We start from the raw sequence: 18,541 nt of genomic DNA, 5'->3' as shown, positions 1-18,541 counted from the left end.
AATGATATATTATAGGCTTCACAAAAACATTGTGAATTCAGCGTAGTCCAAAACTGAAGCACTCATTTCCAATGATGTCATTTAGCCGTATTTTTTATAGCCCAGGACTGTCTACACGCAACAGCTCATCAGATTACCGAGGAATTCAATGAGCACAGCAGACACTTAACATGACCAGACAGTCACTTGATCCAGATGTTGCAAAGTTTCCAGTAAAACACATTTCATAGTAGGAGACTATTCCCTGTGTGTGTGTGTGTGTGTGTAGGTGTCGGTGTGTACGTGTCTATGTTTGAGCAGGGTACAGAGGGGTCAGCATGGAAAGACTGATGCAGGCCTGTGAAGAGGCTTACAGCCGAGAAAGGAGACAAAAAAAAAGGAAGAGAGAGACCTTACCAGATTTGTCAGACCAACTTCAGAGTTTCAAAGAATGACTCAGTCCGTTTATTGTTCAAGCCCAGGTGTGCGAGTCTGCTTTACAGAGAGCAATATTTGTGAGAAGTAACACATTGTTTAAATATAATTGCATTTAGTATTTATTGGAACCTGGTGTCTTTTAAAACTTGAAGGTCACAAATAAGAGTATGAACTTTTAAAAAAGTATACAAAGTGATAAACAGCTAAAACAATAAATACCAGTAGAAAAGTGTCAATGTGTGTGTGTGTGTGTGTGTGTGTGTGTGTGTGTGTGTGTGTGTTAAGGCCTTTAGTTGTCCAGGCTCATGAGAAGAGCGGTCCCTCTCTTGATCCAGTGGTCAGCGGTCACGGCTCCTGATTTGAGTTCTACACCGACCACAAAAGACGGCCGGCCGGCGCCACCTGAACGCACCGGGAAGTAGTAACACGGACACAGGTACACACCTAAACACACACACACAAAAGAGACAAAGACAGAGTTGAGACAGCGAAACCACAGAGCATGACATCACAAACTATACACAAACAGATGGAGAAAACCAGAAACCAGTGAATCATAACCCTCTGAAACCTGAGCAAATTGGCTTCATTTTTTCCCCAAAATTATGGGAAGAGGGCAATGAGCAACTTATCAAGAAATTGACCAAAAATTAGCAAGAAATTAGAAAAAATTGCCTGAAAATAAGCATTAAAAATAAAATTTAAAAAAGCAAACAAAAATAAAAAAGAAAGGAAGACAAAGAAACAAGAAAATTACTAACATAATTCTTAATACATAATTATAGGAATATGAATACAGTTTCTAGACATTTTTCCAGATTTTTGATAAAAATGTAATAATCTTCCTGCAGCTAATTTTCAAGTCAATTTTTTGTCACCTTTTTTTGCCATTTGCGGCACATTTTTTACCAGAGTTGCTCATTGCTTTTTTCCCCCTCCATGTTTTCAGAAGAAATCAAACCAATTTTCTTAGGTCCCACAGGTTTAAATTCTTGTGAAATGTGTCAACAAAACTGATGCCGATCCAGGTTCTAAAGGGTTAAAAAAGACAGACTGTTGGTGGGGTGGAATAAGGAAATCCCTGACAAAAAAGTCCCAAACGACTCACCCTTGGCTGCCTTCTTGCGGTTTTCCACAGGTTTGAAGTGGATGGTGGGGATGGGACACACCATCTGCATGGCTTCAGCTTCCACCAGACAGGAGTTCCTCTTGTCCCAGCCAGCACCCTCCAGGTACAAACCTCGGATAAATACTCCTTCCTGTGGAGGGCAGAGGCATGGAAGAGGGAAACAAGGGAGAAAAGAGAGGGAGAAGGGGTAAGATATAAACACTTGTTTGGAGGTGACATTTTTCATACAGCTTAAAAAAAAAGTGTATGACAAACAGCCATGCCAATTAGTTAATGAAACTGAGAAAGAAAAGAAGTGGGAGGGGCGAGGACAAGGGGAAAGGGAAAAAGGACGGCTGCTGAGGGGGGAGAGATGGAGGAGGCACAGAGGAAGATGGAAGAGATAGAGTAAAAGGATGGAAAGGGGAGAGGAAAAAAAGAGACAAATGGGAAGTAGTAGGTCATGAGGGAGAGAGTGAGTGAAGAGAAGCTGCCAAGGGGAAAGATGGTGGGGAGAAGAGGGGCTGGAGGAGAGACAAGACATAAGAAGAGCGAGGGAGGGGAGGAGGAGGAGAATGTCAGAGAGGAAGGAAGAGAGGGTAGAAGGAAGTAGAGTGAGAGAGCTAAAAAGAAACAAGAGGGAAGCAGCACAAAAGGCAGGAAGGGCTGGAAGTGTGCGTTGGTTTTGGAGTAGCACGAGGAGGAAAAGGAGAGAGAAGTGATGCAGAAAAGAGAGTGAGAAATGAAGAGCTGTAATGACAGACATCCTGAAATGGGAGCAACAAGACAAATTAAAACATTTTCCACCGGTGTCAAAATTTGAATTGTGAAACTTCTTCGCAAAAAAAAAAAAATTAAAATGCTAGAGTAGATTTGAGGAATGGGAAGAGAGAGAGGCAAAGTGGCGTGCAGATCTGAATGAAAATAGGTTTCTCGGGAAAAACCACAGTCAATGTTTGAGCAGAAATGAAAAATGTGATGGAAAGTGCCGATGACAGCTGAAAGTTAATGGCTCAGAAAAAATGGTCAGATGGCAAGTTTATGGAAATCTGTATGGAAATAGAAACGTGTGCATGGGGAGTCACCTTGGGTGGGTAAAGGAGGTTGCTGTCATCTACAGTGGACACTATAAACTCCCACGACAGAGTATCCACTGATATCTGCAAGAAAAAGTTTCACACAATGATAAACTTTAGGATGGACAGCATGTTATTATTATCACTGGTCTAAAAGTCAAACAAGGATATTTTCAATCATTGCAGTAGAGCGATATTACAACTGTATTTTTCTTCTTAAAATTTTCACAACAGAACTAAAAGGTACATATGTAAAACAAAGAGCTCAAGTTTCTTAAAGGAATAGTTTTTTTTTGTTTTGAAGTGGGGTTGTATGGGAGACGTATCTATAGTCAGTGTGCTACATATACAATAAATGTCAGACAGCATGCCCTCATTTTGGAGAAGCAGGCTTGAGTCTTACACAGAAGCTAAGTAATGTACTGGTGCAGACAGGGGCAGCAGCAAAATGCAATCTCGCCACATAAAAAAGGCTCACAAAAAAAAAATATATTGGTTGCAAGTTATATTTAGAACACTTTCACAGCTTTACCTTGCAGCCAGACGCTGATTTTTAAATGGGAAACTGAAGCATCTATATCCATCTATGCTCTCTTCAAAGCTACCTGACTTCTTTGATAAAAAAAAAAGAAATTTTACATCGCCAAACATGGCAGTTTCTCGTCTACCTCTGCTTCTATTTGTTAATTTGTGTTATTGTGTGACTTTGGTAAATCCAAAGTAACCCAAATTCAAAAAATATTCCAAACAACTAGCTAATCAAGGCAGAGGTTGAGGTAAAACTACTACCTTTGTGAAAGTTATCTGATGGCTTTAAAGAGAGCATGGATAACAGGATACCTCCAGAAAGTGCTGTCTGATGGCAAAGTAAAGCATTTAAAAAAAATCAAAATAAAGCAAACAATTGAACTGCACTGATTTTTTTTTTTAGGTGTCTAAAAATTGTTTTGCTGCTGCCCCTGTCTACAGCAGTACATCGCTTAGCTTCTGTAGCAGTGCTCCTGCCTGCTTCTCCAAACTGGTGGACATGCCAGCTGACATCTACTGTATGTAATACGTTCACAATGTATAAGTGCCTCATACAACCCCACTTCAAAAACTCTGAACTTTCCCTTTAATGTGCAACATTAAGTGCGGTGGTTGTTGGCTGTGAGATGCTGAGAGGCTGAGATTAATGCATGGAGTCAACAGAGCGAGAGAAAAGAGTGTTCAGCAGGTTGAGTTTGCCAAACCAGCACAGTGGGGTTGACTGCAGAATATATGTGAAAACCAGTGTGTTTCCCAGGGTGTTTTTCTGTGTTCTCTGTCACATAACTAACTTAAAGCTGTACAAAGTGAATTGTAGCTCTTGTCATTCAAACATCACGTAGTATGGATGTTGCTTATTTTCCAAAGTTTGATCATCATTTGAAGAATCACATAGCTACCTTGGGTTTTGGCTCGTGAAACCCCTTTAAAATATATGGCCATCACATGACAATACAAGCAGCATTTTCTAATTCTGTGTGCGTGTGGCAGGGTGCACTCTCACGTTGCGCTGTCGAGCGGAGGACTGCAGCACAGCGGTGAGGAAACCATTGGGGAAGGTGAAGCCAGAGAGCCAGAACAAGTTGGGGGGCTGGGCCGTCTCTGCCCAGCGTGCAAACTGATTGACTCGCTGGCAAAGATCCCTGGTCCATGCTGCCAGGGGCTTCAACGAGGGGTATGCCTAGTGGACAGAGACAGTGACGCAGAGAGAGAGAGAGAGAGAGATGGCAAATCTACAGTCATTTCATGCTTCCAGCTGTTGGCAGTATGTGAGTATGTGAAAATTCTCAAGTGAGGTGTGAACATAGTGATGTTTAAATTTGAGTATAACAGCTTCTGCTTCCTTTATTTGACTTGATATTGACATGATTTGTAGAGAGACTCAGAATTGAACAAGCATCTATAAATAATGTGCCATATGTCAATCATGATGAAAGATTCCAGGAGACAATATGAGAACAGACCTTAAAATTATGTTGCTTCTGACTAATAAAAGAACAGACCACCTTACTGTATGTCACTGTCATCTCAGCATCTTCACTGGCACCTGTCTCCATTAGAAATGACTTTAGTACTACCACTACTAATACTAAAACTAATACTACTACTTATAATACTACTACAACTACTAAAACTAATACTAATACTTTTACTACTACTACTACTACTACTACTAAAACTAATACTAATACTTATACTAATACTACTAATGATAATAAATATTATTATTAGTATCATAATAATAAACCACAGAGGCAATATAACAATAGAAGCCAGACAATAACGCCAAACAAAGGCCAGACAAGAATTTGGGTAGATTTAAACAAGAAAAAAACATACAATAACAAAATAAAGGCAGTAAACACATAATAATAAGGCAAATAAGAAGAGGAAAAATTATATTCAAATTGTTAGACTCTACTGAAAACATTTCCAGCCCTTTATTGCCTGGTTTCTCACTGTCTAAACAGTTAATTCCATGCTAGCTGGTCCACTGCACATCATGAGTCCTCTAGGCTGACGGCTAAAGTGAGTGGACCTTTGCCGCTGCGCCTCAGGTCCCTGGAATGCATGCCTGTGCAGATCTGGCAACGGGACTGAACGTCCTGTTTGGAATTACTTTTCACATCTTGTTGGAAGGTTGTCATTACTTCTTTTGTTTCATGCAAATCTGTTTATCTGTGCATATGCTTTCCTTGCGGTTGTTTATTTCCCTAATGTGCCTGATGCTCATATGTAGCCACAAGGTACAGTAGATGGATGCACAGACTGGGAAGAGGACGGGAACATAAAGATATGCACACGTGTATGCGCATATATAGTGGACGAGAGGGATGAAAACATTTTTGCATGTTTGCCACCCAGGGGGGAGTGACATGTCATTACCGCTGTACATTCACATTATGGTTATGCACATCTCTTCCAAATGAATTACATGCACATATGCTATACAGCCCCTAAACACAAACACACACACGTACAGCAGAGCCTTGTGAAGAAACCAGATACAAAATGGCCGGAGACAGAGAAGCAGGCAGGCCAAAATTAAAGCCATGAGTCTGTGAGCTCAGAACTAATGACAGGCTGCCATGCCAAGGAGGGGCGGAGAAGAGAGGGATGAAGGGATGAATAAGGGCACAGAGTCTATGAGGGGCTGTTGTTGCTGCGTAGACCAGATGAGGCATGAAGAGACTGAGAGAAAGAGGAGAGCAGAATGGAGGGAACACAATATGGAAAATGAAAAAAAAATGAATGAGATACAGATGAAGGTGAAGCAGGCAGTGAGTAAACAAAAAGAGAAACAGAGCAAATGGTCATTAGAACAGAAGCAGCAGCCGTAATAGCTATCCAATATTGCTATAAAAGGAAATATACACACACACAGAGATGCACATACGGTGCATCGAGCGGTAATAAGCCATTGGCCAGAGCACAATGAGCTCAGGGTCTTTTTCGGAAAGTGGAGCAGGCCTTGGAAGGTTTACTTTGCTTATTACACTATGATTAGTCCACAGACGGTGGCTTTGTTCAGCCACTGAGGGCCAAGGTATACTCCACCTGATGAGCAGCCACTCACACACACACGCATGCGCACAGACACAGGTACACATCTGCATTCATGCTTTCAAGAACAGCCCATAATGAGGACAGAATCAGACACTTGAAGAAAAACACAAACTGACCTGAATGACCCCAGCTCAGTGGACACACACATTCCACTGAGTCACACATCACACACACACACACACACACACACACACACACACACACACACACACACACACACACACACACACAAAAAGATATACACACATTTGTAGCCAGAATCTTTGGTAGCCCCTTGACCCCGGCTGACAGCACCCTGTGTTCTCTCCCCGCTGTAAAGAGAGGTCCAGTGATAATGAAGCCAGAATGGAGTGTTCGGACAGAATTACAGCTGGAATGCTGCCAGAGCCCCATCACTGTGTGCATATCTGTATGTGTGTGTGTGTGCAGTTGGACAGAGGAGAACAATAAGTGTGTGTCTGTGCAGCCAGGCAGAGTGATGGATAAATACACCTTTAATAACAGCCCAGTGAGTCAGTACAGAGACGGGCCTGCAGCTGTTTGACTGGCTGAAGAAAGCGAAATAGATTAGTGCTGATCAGATCACAATCACAAAGCTCAATACACAAAGAGTCCTGAGTGAAAATGTGAATGGTCTTTGTTAAATGGCAGAACAACATAGAAATATGTCCTATTATTTAGAGAGAGAAAGGCTTAGCTGCAAATGAAGCCAGAATAAGTTATGGAAAAATAAACATAGTTGTCTGTCGGCACTGAAACATTATCTATGACCCTCACAAAGAAATACTCGGTCCATATTTGATTCAGTGCAGCCAAACCAATAAAGGCTGCATTTCTTTTACTGTTTACCTTGGCTGTTTTCATGCTTTGCTACCTTTTTTCAAAGCATACTTTTCATAATTTTCATCCAGTGTTAATCAAATCCACTCAATTCTCCAAATAGCAGCTGTCTTAATCTTATTGATCCCAACAGAACTTTTACACTGTAGTCTGTCTGCCCACTTTATGAAATAAGATGAAAAGGAAGGTAGCAGGTGCAGTCTCCCTTCTCACTTCAGCGGGTCTCACCTCTCTTACTGCATCTGCAGCACACGTGCAGTATGTGTATGTGCATCATCTATACGTGATAAGAAGAGAGATGCTGAAAAATATGCCTCAAGCAGTAGAGAAAGGATAACCAGAGAATGCAGAGAATACATTATGGCAGTAAAGCATCTTTGTGCTGATCTTTTTTTCTCTAACCTAAAGAGAACTTGTTTTGGAGGAGGACTACAGCAGATTGTGTGGGTTATTGTGGGTGCCCTCTATATGTGTGTGTGTGTGTATGGTACCTTCTCCCAAAGCGGTGGTACACGGGCATCATAGATGAAGTGGAAGGTCTCCTCCAAGCTGGATGACATCACCACTAATCCTTTGATTCCTCTCTCCAGCTGCGCCAGGGATGACCTGAGAGACAAACATACACATTTACACCAACAAATCGGTCACTTTTACCCCCTTTTATTGTAAGTGTTTAGTCGTCACTACTTCCTTGTCTGGATCAAGGAAACTTTAAAAGCTAAAAATCATGTCAACATCATGTAATGTGTGTTTTTTCCTCTGGTGGAAGGCTTTTAAAGTCAAAGTTAAAACAAAAAAGGAATGATGGGTTATTGTGTGATTTGCCGTGCCTGCCCGATTGCCTCCAGCAGAAGTGGCACCAAACTGGCTCAAAAGCAAAATTGGAATGCTGTGACAGATGTCATTACCTTACCTTCTTTTACAGTTTACTTGGTCTGGATCTACTGGAATTACCTTGCAGTCAGACATGGAGGTACAAATAAACAGGCTGGGTGATTAGGCGATTGTTGCCTATTTGCATCTTTGATGCTAGTGCCTCTTTGTATGGCTGGTTTCCCTTGTAAATTACTGGTATGATTATTGCATTGCAATCAGATACACTTGTGTGATTGGTTTAAATTGTGGAGGACCGTCCCATTAGGGCAAGAAACAATGTTGGTAAATCTTCTTGAAGTGGTCTGACCTCATAAATTGCTCAACTTAATGCTCTATAAATTGGCAATTCATTTTATCTGCAAACAAGACTTCTGTCTTCCAAAGTCACGATCATTTCTTCTCACTTAAAGAAATATTTTGCTGATATAAACAAGGCCCCAGTATAAACTTGGCTGTAGGTATTAATAATACTGCTATTATCTGTTTTAAACCAGCACACAATTTGCTGCTTTAAGAGTTACAATATGTAACACTTGAGAGAAAGTGCTTACTTGAGCCCAAACCCGAGTAAGTGTGTAACTGCTATTTTTTCACTGTTGACAGTTAGTAAATAATATTTTGATCAATCTTTTTGGAATTAAGGGAGTAATTCAGGTTAACAATCACAGCGATTTGGTCTGCTGCCACTCTGCTAAATGTTAGCCTACTTACATGTGTGTTCCTCGATTGTTCCCAGATTCTGACAGACAAAGCCAAAGAAACACAAACACAGAGACATAGAGTTCATACATGATGGTGTCCAACAGAGAGTTGTATCTCTGGATCTCTTGCAGCAAGACCACATTAAGAGGTGAGGGGTTGTCCTGGAGGAGGGACCTGGTGCCTTCGAAATCTATCAATCTTGGGATCTTCCCACGAACGTCTGCCAACAGCTCTAATACCTGGAAGCATGTTGTACATGTTGCACATTGTATAAAAGTAGATGAGACAGGTGAACTTGTATAAGCACTGACTGCACACAAGAATCTGCAGTGAAGAAACTGCAGAGTCAGATCATGGAGCTGCATAAAATTGGAGGACTTGCAGTCGTTCGGGCTAAGGCTCTTGATAATCCTTTCAAAAACACACATACTAAAACATACTCCAACAACGGTCACACTCCAATGATCACAAGAACCACTAAAAAGGAGCTGGATGATGGGATTACACTGCAGAAAGTTGTTATCAGTTGGGTTTAAGTGTATTTTTCTGCACTTTTACACTACCATCAAATTTAAAGCACACGGATAAAGTTCTGCCTTTGTTATACATTATAAAGAACACAGAACTGGCAGATGGTTTCATGGTTTTAAAAGATAATTTTCAAAACAAAACAGTAATTTCTGGCTTAACCTCAGTGGCTGTAAGGCCAGATATATATCGGAGCTTCAATACGATGATTAATAAAATGCTAACATTTCAACTGAGTGGGATGTGTATGTGGGAGTTCTACTGAAAACTATTTGAGTTTTGTGGTGTGTTAATTGTTCTGACCTTTTTTATTTAACTAAGAGAACACTTGTTATTTCAATTTAAGATAGAGAATTGAGATGATATCAAAATATTCACAAAAAGACTCACTTCTAAAGCTTCAAAGAAACCTTTTGAGACCTGTACTAAAACTTAACAGGGCAGCGTTCTGTATAAAGAAGCAGAGATTCCTAGATCTGTATCTTATTACACCGATGGCTGTCTGCCAGTGTTGTGTAACCATATGGATGTCTCAGCACTGCCGGGAAAAATCTGTCAAATATGGACATTGGCCTTATGAAGAGCCTTTCAAACTCTTTTCAAAAACAACCAGGCTGAAAATACAGTCACACTGAATATATCTCAATCACAGATGCTTCATGGCACACTATATGCCATGGCTGAAACTAAGGGTCAGCGTGTGGTCAAACTGCTGTGTGAGTAAATGTTCAACCAACACAAATCCCATTCAAACAATAAGGAGGAAAACCACACTGCTGGGCCCTGAAAAATACACCTGCAGTCAAGATCAAGATGGTTTTGCCAATAGCTTTTTCCCTGGCCTCAGTGCTGACAGATTGCAGTCTGTGTATATCTCAAAGATAAGCTTTGTTAACAGGATACATGCAAACTTGAAACAACATTTGACTAATGTCAACAATATGCAGAATTGCAGAAATATACAGTGTGATCTAGAACAGGTTTGGTTGATGTGACGATACACACCATTAACCCTCGAAGATTTTCTCATAGCATCTATAGCAAAGTAGCCAGTACTTAACACCTTGGGGTGTATAAGGTCATGTGGTCATGGGCAATGTTTGATTGGCCACGATTCAATTTGACTGAATGATTTACAGAATATTTACTACATCACAATATCTATATTGTAGTATGAAATTTCAAATACTGTGATTGAAGATTTTGTCCATAATGTGCAATTAATTTTGGCCATGGGAACTCCTACCTATGTAGCATGATAAACATGACAAAAACAAACACATATGCCGTGAAATTCAACCTAACCACAACCTGGTTTTATTATTTCCGTGTTGTGATGTGATAACTGTGGACCTAAAGGCTTTTCCAAGGTGATTGAGAGAATTTTGACAGGCAGGTTGGATTTTAACTAGACACCTATCAATCTTTAAAGCCCAGTATTCTCTGTACGATTTTGGGCTGTCTGAGACGAAAGATGACCATCATGAAAGAAACGTGACCATATCTTTGGTTGTAGCTCTAAAAATGGTGGTCCTTTGTCAGACAGTAAAAGAGATCAGAGGATGGCCGTTGTCACGGACAGGTGCTGAAAATCTCACAATCCTTTGTACTTGTAAGCAGCATATTTACTTTAATATATATTTTCACTATGCAGTGTTGATATTCAACAGTTATGGAGCATATGCTCCCAATATGGCACTGAGTGTGACCTCAAATTTCATGCTGCTAAGAGCAATAATGCTATGCAGATTTAAAGAGGAGAGAAAGAATTTCACAAATTCTACTTTAACTACATGGAGATGCTTAAATTCATGCCTATACTACGTACTCTGTAACAGAAATTACTCTCTGTAAGCCATGTATGCTCAACTGTGTAAATGTATAATTGTTGGTCTAATCGCATGAAACTAGTCTATTAAGTTTAGTGTATTTCCACTCAACTAGTCATCACTGCCCTCCCTTTCTCCCACAATGCTTCCCCTCACCTTATCCTCTCTACTGGGCTTCGCCCCTGCAGCAGTGGTGCTGGTGACCTGGGGCTGCAGGGAGAGCAGGGTGTCAAACAGCGTCCTGGTCTCAGCGATCTGGCTTGCAATGTCGGCATTAGAGTGCTGGCCAAACACCTCGGGGTGCTCTGTGGGCGGCAGCATACTAATGTATTCCTTGTATGAGGACTGGGGACCGTCACGGGGGATGTAGTAGGAGTTCAGGGAGGACAACCTAACAGATGAAGGAGGTTGAAATAATACAAAGTCAGTGCTATATAATGTAGTGTACAATGATACAGCAAAAGTGCAATCATATGGTAGAAAAATCACCACCTGCATGTTTTGAACTTAGGTTATCTGCATAGGTAAATTTTACAAGCATATTTTGAGCTTATTTCTGGACAAACTGTAGATTATCTTATCAGTATACTATACAATATTAACAACTAGTGCAATGTTGTAGATATGCATCTAACTTGTGATGTTGCCAACAAAGATATTGCCTTCATTTGTTTCATTGCCATCAGTGCAGTGTTTAATATCACACAGCTTTTGATCTGTTTTAGAGTGCAGCTTTGGAGCCATTGTTATCTCAATTTTATTTCCTGTCAATACAATGACCCACGACCCAACTTCCCTGTGAAGATTATTTTCATCTCTTTGAATTAAATGAGATGTAATAATGCAGGTCCAGCAGTACAATAACCCAATCCACATTAGTGCCAAAACCACTTGAGTGCTAGTATATTGATATCTAAATAAATTTAATTGGGAGGAGTTGTGGTATTGAAGTGGTATTGGTTTCATAGTACTGCAGGACACTCCCTCACTGTCTCCAACCTCAACTGAAAGTAACTATCTTATAGCATCCCGCCTTAATGTATGGAGTGCTAGAAAGCTTATTCTTTAAATATACATGTATAAATACAAATGTTGTAAATACACATATATTTTTAGAGTGATTGGTTAGAAATGGCAGGAGTGGTCACAAAATAAAAGGACAGAGGCTGAGGATGAAAATTTTCTTGAAAGTGCAACAAATTCTCAGCATTTCCCAAATTGTAATTATCTGATTGTGCACTTGGTGGTGCTGGTACTCTGCAATCCGCAAGGAGTTTCAGCAGGCAGTTGATATGGCTTCTACCACCTCACTGCAGCTATAGTTTGCTTCCACCCAGGAAGATCATGGACTGTATACATTTGAAGACTTAAATATCTACGTATCGCAGCAAGTCAATATCTGCAAAACATACTGTAGTTCATAAAACTTAATAAATTACAAGCAGTGTGCACTTTTTAAATAATGATTAAATTGATGGTAGTATACACTAAGACGTGGAGAAATAAATGTGTCTGTGTTACAGTGTCTCACTTGAAGAAGGTCGTGTTTACGGCAGCATCACAGAAGTAGTCATTGATGTATGTGGTTAGAAGACGCCTGTCCCAGTCATCTGTTACATGACCGCCGTAGTTTACGCCAGCAATGAGGTACTTCAGCGCATCCCAGGGAATCTCCTCATACTCATCCAGGTACAGACTCAGCAGACTCTCACTCACCTATTGAAAGGGGTGCAGCAAGGTGATGATCTGAAAAGACTGACTTTGAAATGCAAGATACAGAGAAAGAAGTAAAGCAAGTAAAAATTCTCTGCTGCAGAAAGCAGACTGAAAAAGTAAAGACAGAATGGAGAGAAATAAATGTTTAAAAAAAAAGCAATAAATGGGATTCAATTTCATACGTTTGAACTAGAATGTCATTGTCCATTAGTCTAACTGGCCTTCACTCTGACAGGGAATAAAATGGCTTCCAGCTCTCACAGTTTTGTCAGTATCAGATGAGACTCTGACCTCAAAATCAGAATCGTTGAATCCATAGATTATGTTCCAGCCCAGTTGTAAAAACTTCTTCCTTTCCAGTAGGATGCTGTGAAAAAAGCAGAGGGAGAAGAGCATCTTCCTGTAAAATACAGGTTTTGAGCAGCGGTTGAATTGAGCCTCCGTCACCAGCTGGTACAGACGCTTCATGTTGGCTTTCACACCCTGAAAACAAAAGGGGGGCAGTGTTAAAACTGTGGAGGGTGTCACATATGGGATGCACTGCATATCTTAATGCAAAATATGTGTAGGCAAATAAAACTCAATGTACATATATCTATGTTTAATTTGTTGACATGTATATAGAGTTGCAATATAACAGTTTCACGGTATACTCTGGTATGAAAGATGATGGTCATCATTTTGTGTGCATTTACTTTTTGTGATACTAAAAAAGTGCAATCAGACGAATCAGAGAATCTCTCTTTCCCATGTGTATCTCCTTTACCCTTCAATTGCCTTTTTTCACATACTTTCTTAAAAAATGGTCTCAAGTTTCAATTCAAAATAAAGTTTGTTCAACTAAAACACTGTTTTGATTCCTTTAAGGCCATTTGTAAATGATAATTATAACAACAATACTAGCTGCGTTATACTATATACCATAAATCTGTAATATGTTCTGAGACAGTTATCGTACCATGAGAATCTCAAAGCATTACAACCCTACATGTTTATTATGCCTATATAGTAGATGATATCTCAAATGTGTGTGTGTGTGTGCGCACGCGCGTGCGTGCGTGCGTGCGTGTGTGTGTGTGAGGACATCCACCTTTGGAGGTTCAGTGGTCATCTTAATGCCAGCCTGCAGGATGGTTATGGGAAATTCAGGGTGTGGCGAAGAGCTGAGCCAGAGTCTGAAGTTTGAGTGGGGCTTCTGCACCTGCAGTTGCTCCACCAGCTTGTCCAGCTCGGGCATCCAGGAGAGAGAGAGGTGACAGTTGGCAAGGAACACCCAGTGACCTTAGCAAAGGAAAACACAGCTTGGGATAAGATGGTATACCTTGTTTAGATTTGAATTTCTAGTTGTTTGTGAGTGTTCAGGTAATATTGTGGTAATCATAAGAAGAAAATGCATAACCCAAGTGCTTTGTACATATTGTCACACACAAGTCACTTAAGAAACTAAATGAAATAGTTGTGGGAGAAAAATATCACTTCTAAGTAACTGAATAAACCAGGAGACATAAGAGCAGAAAGAAAGACGTATTGGTGTCGAACCATTCTTGACGCCTTCCTCTATCATGCTCTTGGCAATGGGGGCCTGCCCCTGGCCCAGAGAGAGAGCATGGAAGTGCTTGCTCATACTAGAGGCCTCAGCCAGCTGCAGCAGGGCTCCTGTGGGGTCCACCCCAGGCGACAGAACAAAGATAAGAGGAGTAGTGCTGGTGGATTCTTCCACAACCTGAGAATACGACATTGTAAAGTAAGCAAAGAAGGACAGAAAAGTGAGACTGAGATAAGCCAACGAGATACAACTCAATTGACACTTAACAGACACATTGTGATGGGCTTTGTGAAGATTTTATGTGAGCTACAATCAAACGGAATTACGCAAATGAGACATATTAAACAACTTTTTCATTCAAAGTCAAAGCTTCAAATGTAATACTCAAGAAGCAACAAGGATTAAATGAATGACAGCAGACACTCACAGCCTTCATGTCGAGCACAGGCGGCTCCACAAAGCGAAAGCCGAGGTTATTAACAATGAAGGAGGTGACGCACAAGGAGACGCGGTCCTGACGCAGAGAGCGCACTATCAGCATCTTCTGGAGCTCATTACAGTTATTCTCCCAATCACCTAGAAGAAAAGACATGAAAGAGAGAAGGGGTAAAACCAGGGAGTTCAGGGGTGAAGGAGGGCAGTTTGGAAACAAGATGAGAGGATGTATAATTAACATGATGTAGACGATTCAGTGAGGGGAGTAAAAAACGAGAGGTGAAAAGGGTTGCAAACAAAAGACATAATGAGGGTAAAGGCTAAACAAATGCAGGATAGAATTATGCTTCATCATATTGATAATGAAATATGTCAATGCTGAGCAACATGAACCAGCTTTTCACATACAAATGTCAGTCTAGTTAGTTCTATATCATTTGGCCTCATTCACCAACCATTCTTAAAAAAATTCTTAATAACTTAAGCAGTTTTTACGATGATTCTAACATTCACCAATGTTCTCTTATTTGGGATTTGCTCTTAGGTAAGAACAGAATCTACGCACACAGAAGGGCACTCTTATGCACATTTTGTGCTGACATGTCAGAATAATGGGTTAATACATTTTTTTTCAACTCCACAGCTGCATAATATTATAGGATTTATATTCCAATAGTATCTGCAATTTATGATATTTTATTAATTGTTTTTATTACTTAAAAGGTATTATGGACTTTAAAATAAACACAGCACTAACACTTCAGTTCTCACCAGTCCTGTTAAAAGGAACCATGCCATGGACGGGCTGGACAAAAACTGAAGCAGTGTTCAGAGTAAGGTCTTCATGTCTTGCAGAAAAATTATGGGAAATCGTCCACCTTCACCTTCTCTCCCCCTCTCTGTCTCCCCTGCTTCTCTGTCTCCATCTGAACACACACACACACTTCTTGTAGTGGCACTTATCTCTGTCTTGAAAGTTGCGTTTGTAATGCATAAAGGCTGCAATTGCAGGTGGCTGATTAACAAATATTTGTAGAATCTTTTGAGTTATTTTGTGTCCACTCCTGACGCTGCTAAATATGACAGCTTATTTGGTGTTCACTTTCTGCAAAAAATACCTCCACCAGAAAAAGAGGGTTTTTTTCTGAATCCAGTGCTCCACCCTCTGCACATTTCTCCCAACGTTTTTCATCTTGCATCGTCACATGCTGTGCAGGAAAGCCTGATGGTCTGCTTGTAAGTAGCTAAGAGAACAGTTCTTAATGATTGGAGGGCTACCAGTGCTCCTTGTTTCTCTAGATGGCTAAGGGAATTAGTCCAGGTATACACAGAGAGAATTCGAAACAGTATGCTGAGTCTGCTGGACAAATTTGAGTGTGCCTGGGGCCCAATAATTAGACATATCATTTCCCATTGATTAACTGAAGTCTTTGTCAGGTGAAAGTTTTGTTACTCTTATCCATTTCCCCCCCTTTTCTTAATGCAATTGGCTAATATGTTTGTATCCATGTCCAGTCTTGCCTTCTTTTGTTTTATTTTGTGTATATATGGATTGTTTGGTTTTGTTACTTAGTTTGTATATGTTTGTGATGAAAACTAAATAAAATAAAATAAAAAGAAATACAAAAAAAGAGAACACAGCATGAATCAAATGCAGACTTCTCTTTGCAAGAGAGGACCTTGGGAGACATTGATGAATGAGGCCCATTGTTACTATTGGGAAGAATATTCTTCAGTAACAAAGTACCAAAGAAAAAGAAAAGCCCCTGTAACACATTCAGACCTGGTAGTGTGGCGTTCTCTGGCTCAGCACTGGTGAACCAAAGGTTCCAGTCTCGAGGGTTCTGTTCAAAAGAGGCCATGATGCCGTGGAAGTTGGGCAGCTTGTCCAGCTCTGTGATGTTGTCCCAGCTGGAGTCTACCAGCCAACTGGTGCAGGGGTTATCCATCTGATCCTCCCTATCAAGTACCTAGAAGCACAGCCAATAAAGAGACCAAACAACCCAGCAGCATATCAATCACACAGCACCAGGCCTGTCCCAGGGATATTAAGAAATTCACTGGCAAAGAGAAGTTATCATGAAAAACATATTCCCTAAGTGCCATGGAAATCTTTGAGTAGAAGCGTAACTTCTATGTGGCTCAACATTTAAAGACACAGTGGTCTTTTGGGGCATTTACTGTGTTTCAAGCCTTTTAAAATAAAAGGGTTGTGCTGTTAGATTATCTTAAATCAAATGAGATGAAAAAACAACATGTTTCTGTGTGTTATGCGTTTTCTTACAATTCCTCCTCGGAGAAAGAAGCTGTACTCATCTATGTTGAGTTTGCCAGCCACCTCCAGGATTTTGGCACACATCTGGAAGCTGAAGAGCAGCTTGTGTACCTCAAACAGGCCGCGACATGTGTACCTGCAGAGGACAACACACTGAGTTAACTCAAGTTAGTTCACAGAGTGTACAATTCCGATTGATTGAATCATAAACTTATAATTCCAATAAAAAGAAGCAAAAGTGTGCACGCACATCCAATCAAAACTTGGAGCAGGTGCTGAACCAAAGGTGAGTAAATAGTAAAAAGGCAAAAAAAATGGCTTGCATACTGCAGGGCTCCAGTTATCACTTATTTATTGCACCAAACAAGTAGTGGCGTTTTGTTTTAAGCAACACAGTTCTTCATCAGACAGTCTAATGGAGCCCTGCAGTTTTCAAGACATTTTTTTTGCCTTTTTTCTAAAGCCAACATATGAACTAATAAGTCATGATATAAATGTCTTTATCAAAGACACAACTGCTTGCTTCTGTAAGGGTTATGATGCTATAGGAATGTCTGACTTCACAGCTGTGGTTCAGCAAGTTCACCATCAGTTGCAGGGTTTGTGATGCAATCCTTAGTTCCTCCCGTCCACATCTCAAAGTGTCCTTCAGCAAGACACTGAAGCCCAAGTTGCTACTGATGGGCAGGCAAGCTCCATGAAAAGTCTGCCGTCATCAGTGCAAGACTGTGAGAATGTGTTAATAAGTGTAAAACCGTAAAGTGCTTTTTCCATTTGTCAGCACAGTTAGACAGCTTATTTTGCAACATAAAAAAGGGCAAAGGTTTTTCTTGGTCTATGCAAAACATTTTCTGAGTGGAATTCACTCGACCAACAAAGACCTGCATGCAAACACAGGTGATTTATAAAAAAGGCCTTTCTTGATGCGTCCTTGCTCACCTGTACACTGCATATGTGTGGTAGTCATTGAGGTTGGTAATCCTTTCCTCCAGCTTGTGGCTGCGCTTGCTCTTTTCTATGCTGAGGTTGAACAGGTTAATGTAGGCATCCAGTGAGAACTGGTACATTGGGTCAATGCGGCCCATGTCATTTAAGATGAAGAAGAGAACGGAGGCTCGTTGGGCACATGGGCGATAGGCCTGTTACAAGAGAGCACTTAAGTTATATACTGTATGCACAAACTTGAATGTAAATAAACTATTTCCATTATCAATTACAATATTACAACTATGTAGTCATTAACTAAAGGCAAATTCCTATCACAACTTTCCAGTACCCTCATTAATTATCTCACCAAAAGTCCAAAACCCTTAAAGGTATCCATACTATCATAAGACCCAAATCCTCCTCTCTCCCAATCCCTTTATCAGTACACTGACCTCTCTAGCAGAGTCGATCTTGATCTCGGTCTGTTCACTGCTCTCCAGCTGCTCTGAAACCTCAGTGGCCGTCACTTTGGATGTTTGCAGGATGTTAACCAGCTGCACATCATCCAGCAGTGAGCCAGTTGCTTCATTCAGCAGCCTGGTACAGTAGAGATACGCATAAAACACCAAAATGACCCTATATACATAAATACAACAAAACAGTAACCCACTG

At 40.6% G+C, this 18,541-nt stretch overlaps 1 protein-coding gene across 2 annotated transcripts in view; it reads right to left on the bottom strand.

Moving 5' to 3' along the window:
* Positions 1 to 324: 324 nt before the first annotated feature.
* The window catches only part of dnah2 (dynein, axonemal, heavy chain 2), an 80,293-nt gene continuing 62,076 nt past the window's right edge, over positions 325 to 18,541 (bottom strand). For both annotated transcript variants that reach the window (XM_088073712.1, XM_088073711.1), the window contains exons 73-88: positions 18,322 to 18,466; positions 17,882 to 18,081; positions 16,952 to 17,078; positions 16,451 to 16,637; positions 14,660 to 14,808; positions 14,226 to 14,409; positions 13,777 to 13,967; positions 12,978 to 13,169; positions 12,502 to 12,686; positions 11,127 to 11,361; positions 8,701 to 8,852; positions 7,527 to 7,641; positions 4,133 to 4,309; positions 2,611 to 2,685; positions 1,526 to 1,676; positions 325 to 861 (exon numbers count right to left, since the gene is read on the bottom strand). In XM_088073712.1, the coding sequence (XP_087929838.1) occupies positions 707 to 861; positions 1,526 to 1,676; positions 2,611 to 2,685; positions 4,133 to 4,309; positions 7,527 to 7,641; positions 8,701 to 8,852; positions 11,127 to 11,361; positions 12,502 to 12,686; positions 12,978 to 13,169; positions 13,777 to 13,967; positions 14,226 to 14,409; positions 14,660 to 14,808; positions 16,451 to 16,637; positions 16,952 to 17,078; positions 17,882 to 18,081; positions 18,322 to 18,466 (2,620 nt within the window). In that variant the 3' untranslated portion in view covers positions 325 to 706. The remainder of the gene's footprint in view (positions 862 to 1,525; positions 1,677 to 2,610; positions 2,686 to 4,132; positions 4,310 to 7,526; positions 7,642 to 8,700; positions 8,853 to 11,126; positions 11,362 to 12,501; positions 12,687 to 12,977; positions 13,170 to 13,776; positions 13,968 to 14,225; positions 14,410 to 14,659; positions 14,809 to 16,450; positions 16,638 to 16,951; positions 17,079 to 17,881; positions 18,082 to 18,321; positions 18,467 to 18,541) is intronic.

Source organism: Plectropomus leopardus, chromosome 23 (assembly GCF_026936395.1).
Source record: "Plectropomus leopardus strain MGB_pleo_1.0 chromosome 23, ASM2693639v1, whole genome shotgun sequence".
NCBI classification, from domain to species: domain Eukaryota; kingdom Metazoa; phylum Chordata; class Actinopteri; order Perciformes; family Serranidae; genus Plectropomus; species Plectropomus leopardus.
This window is presented reverse-complemented; position numbering and strand designations above follow the sequence as displayed.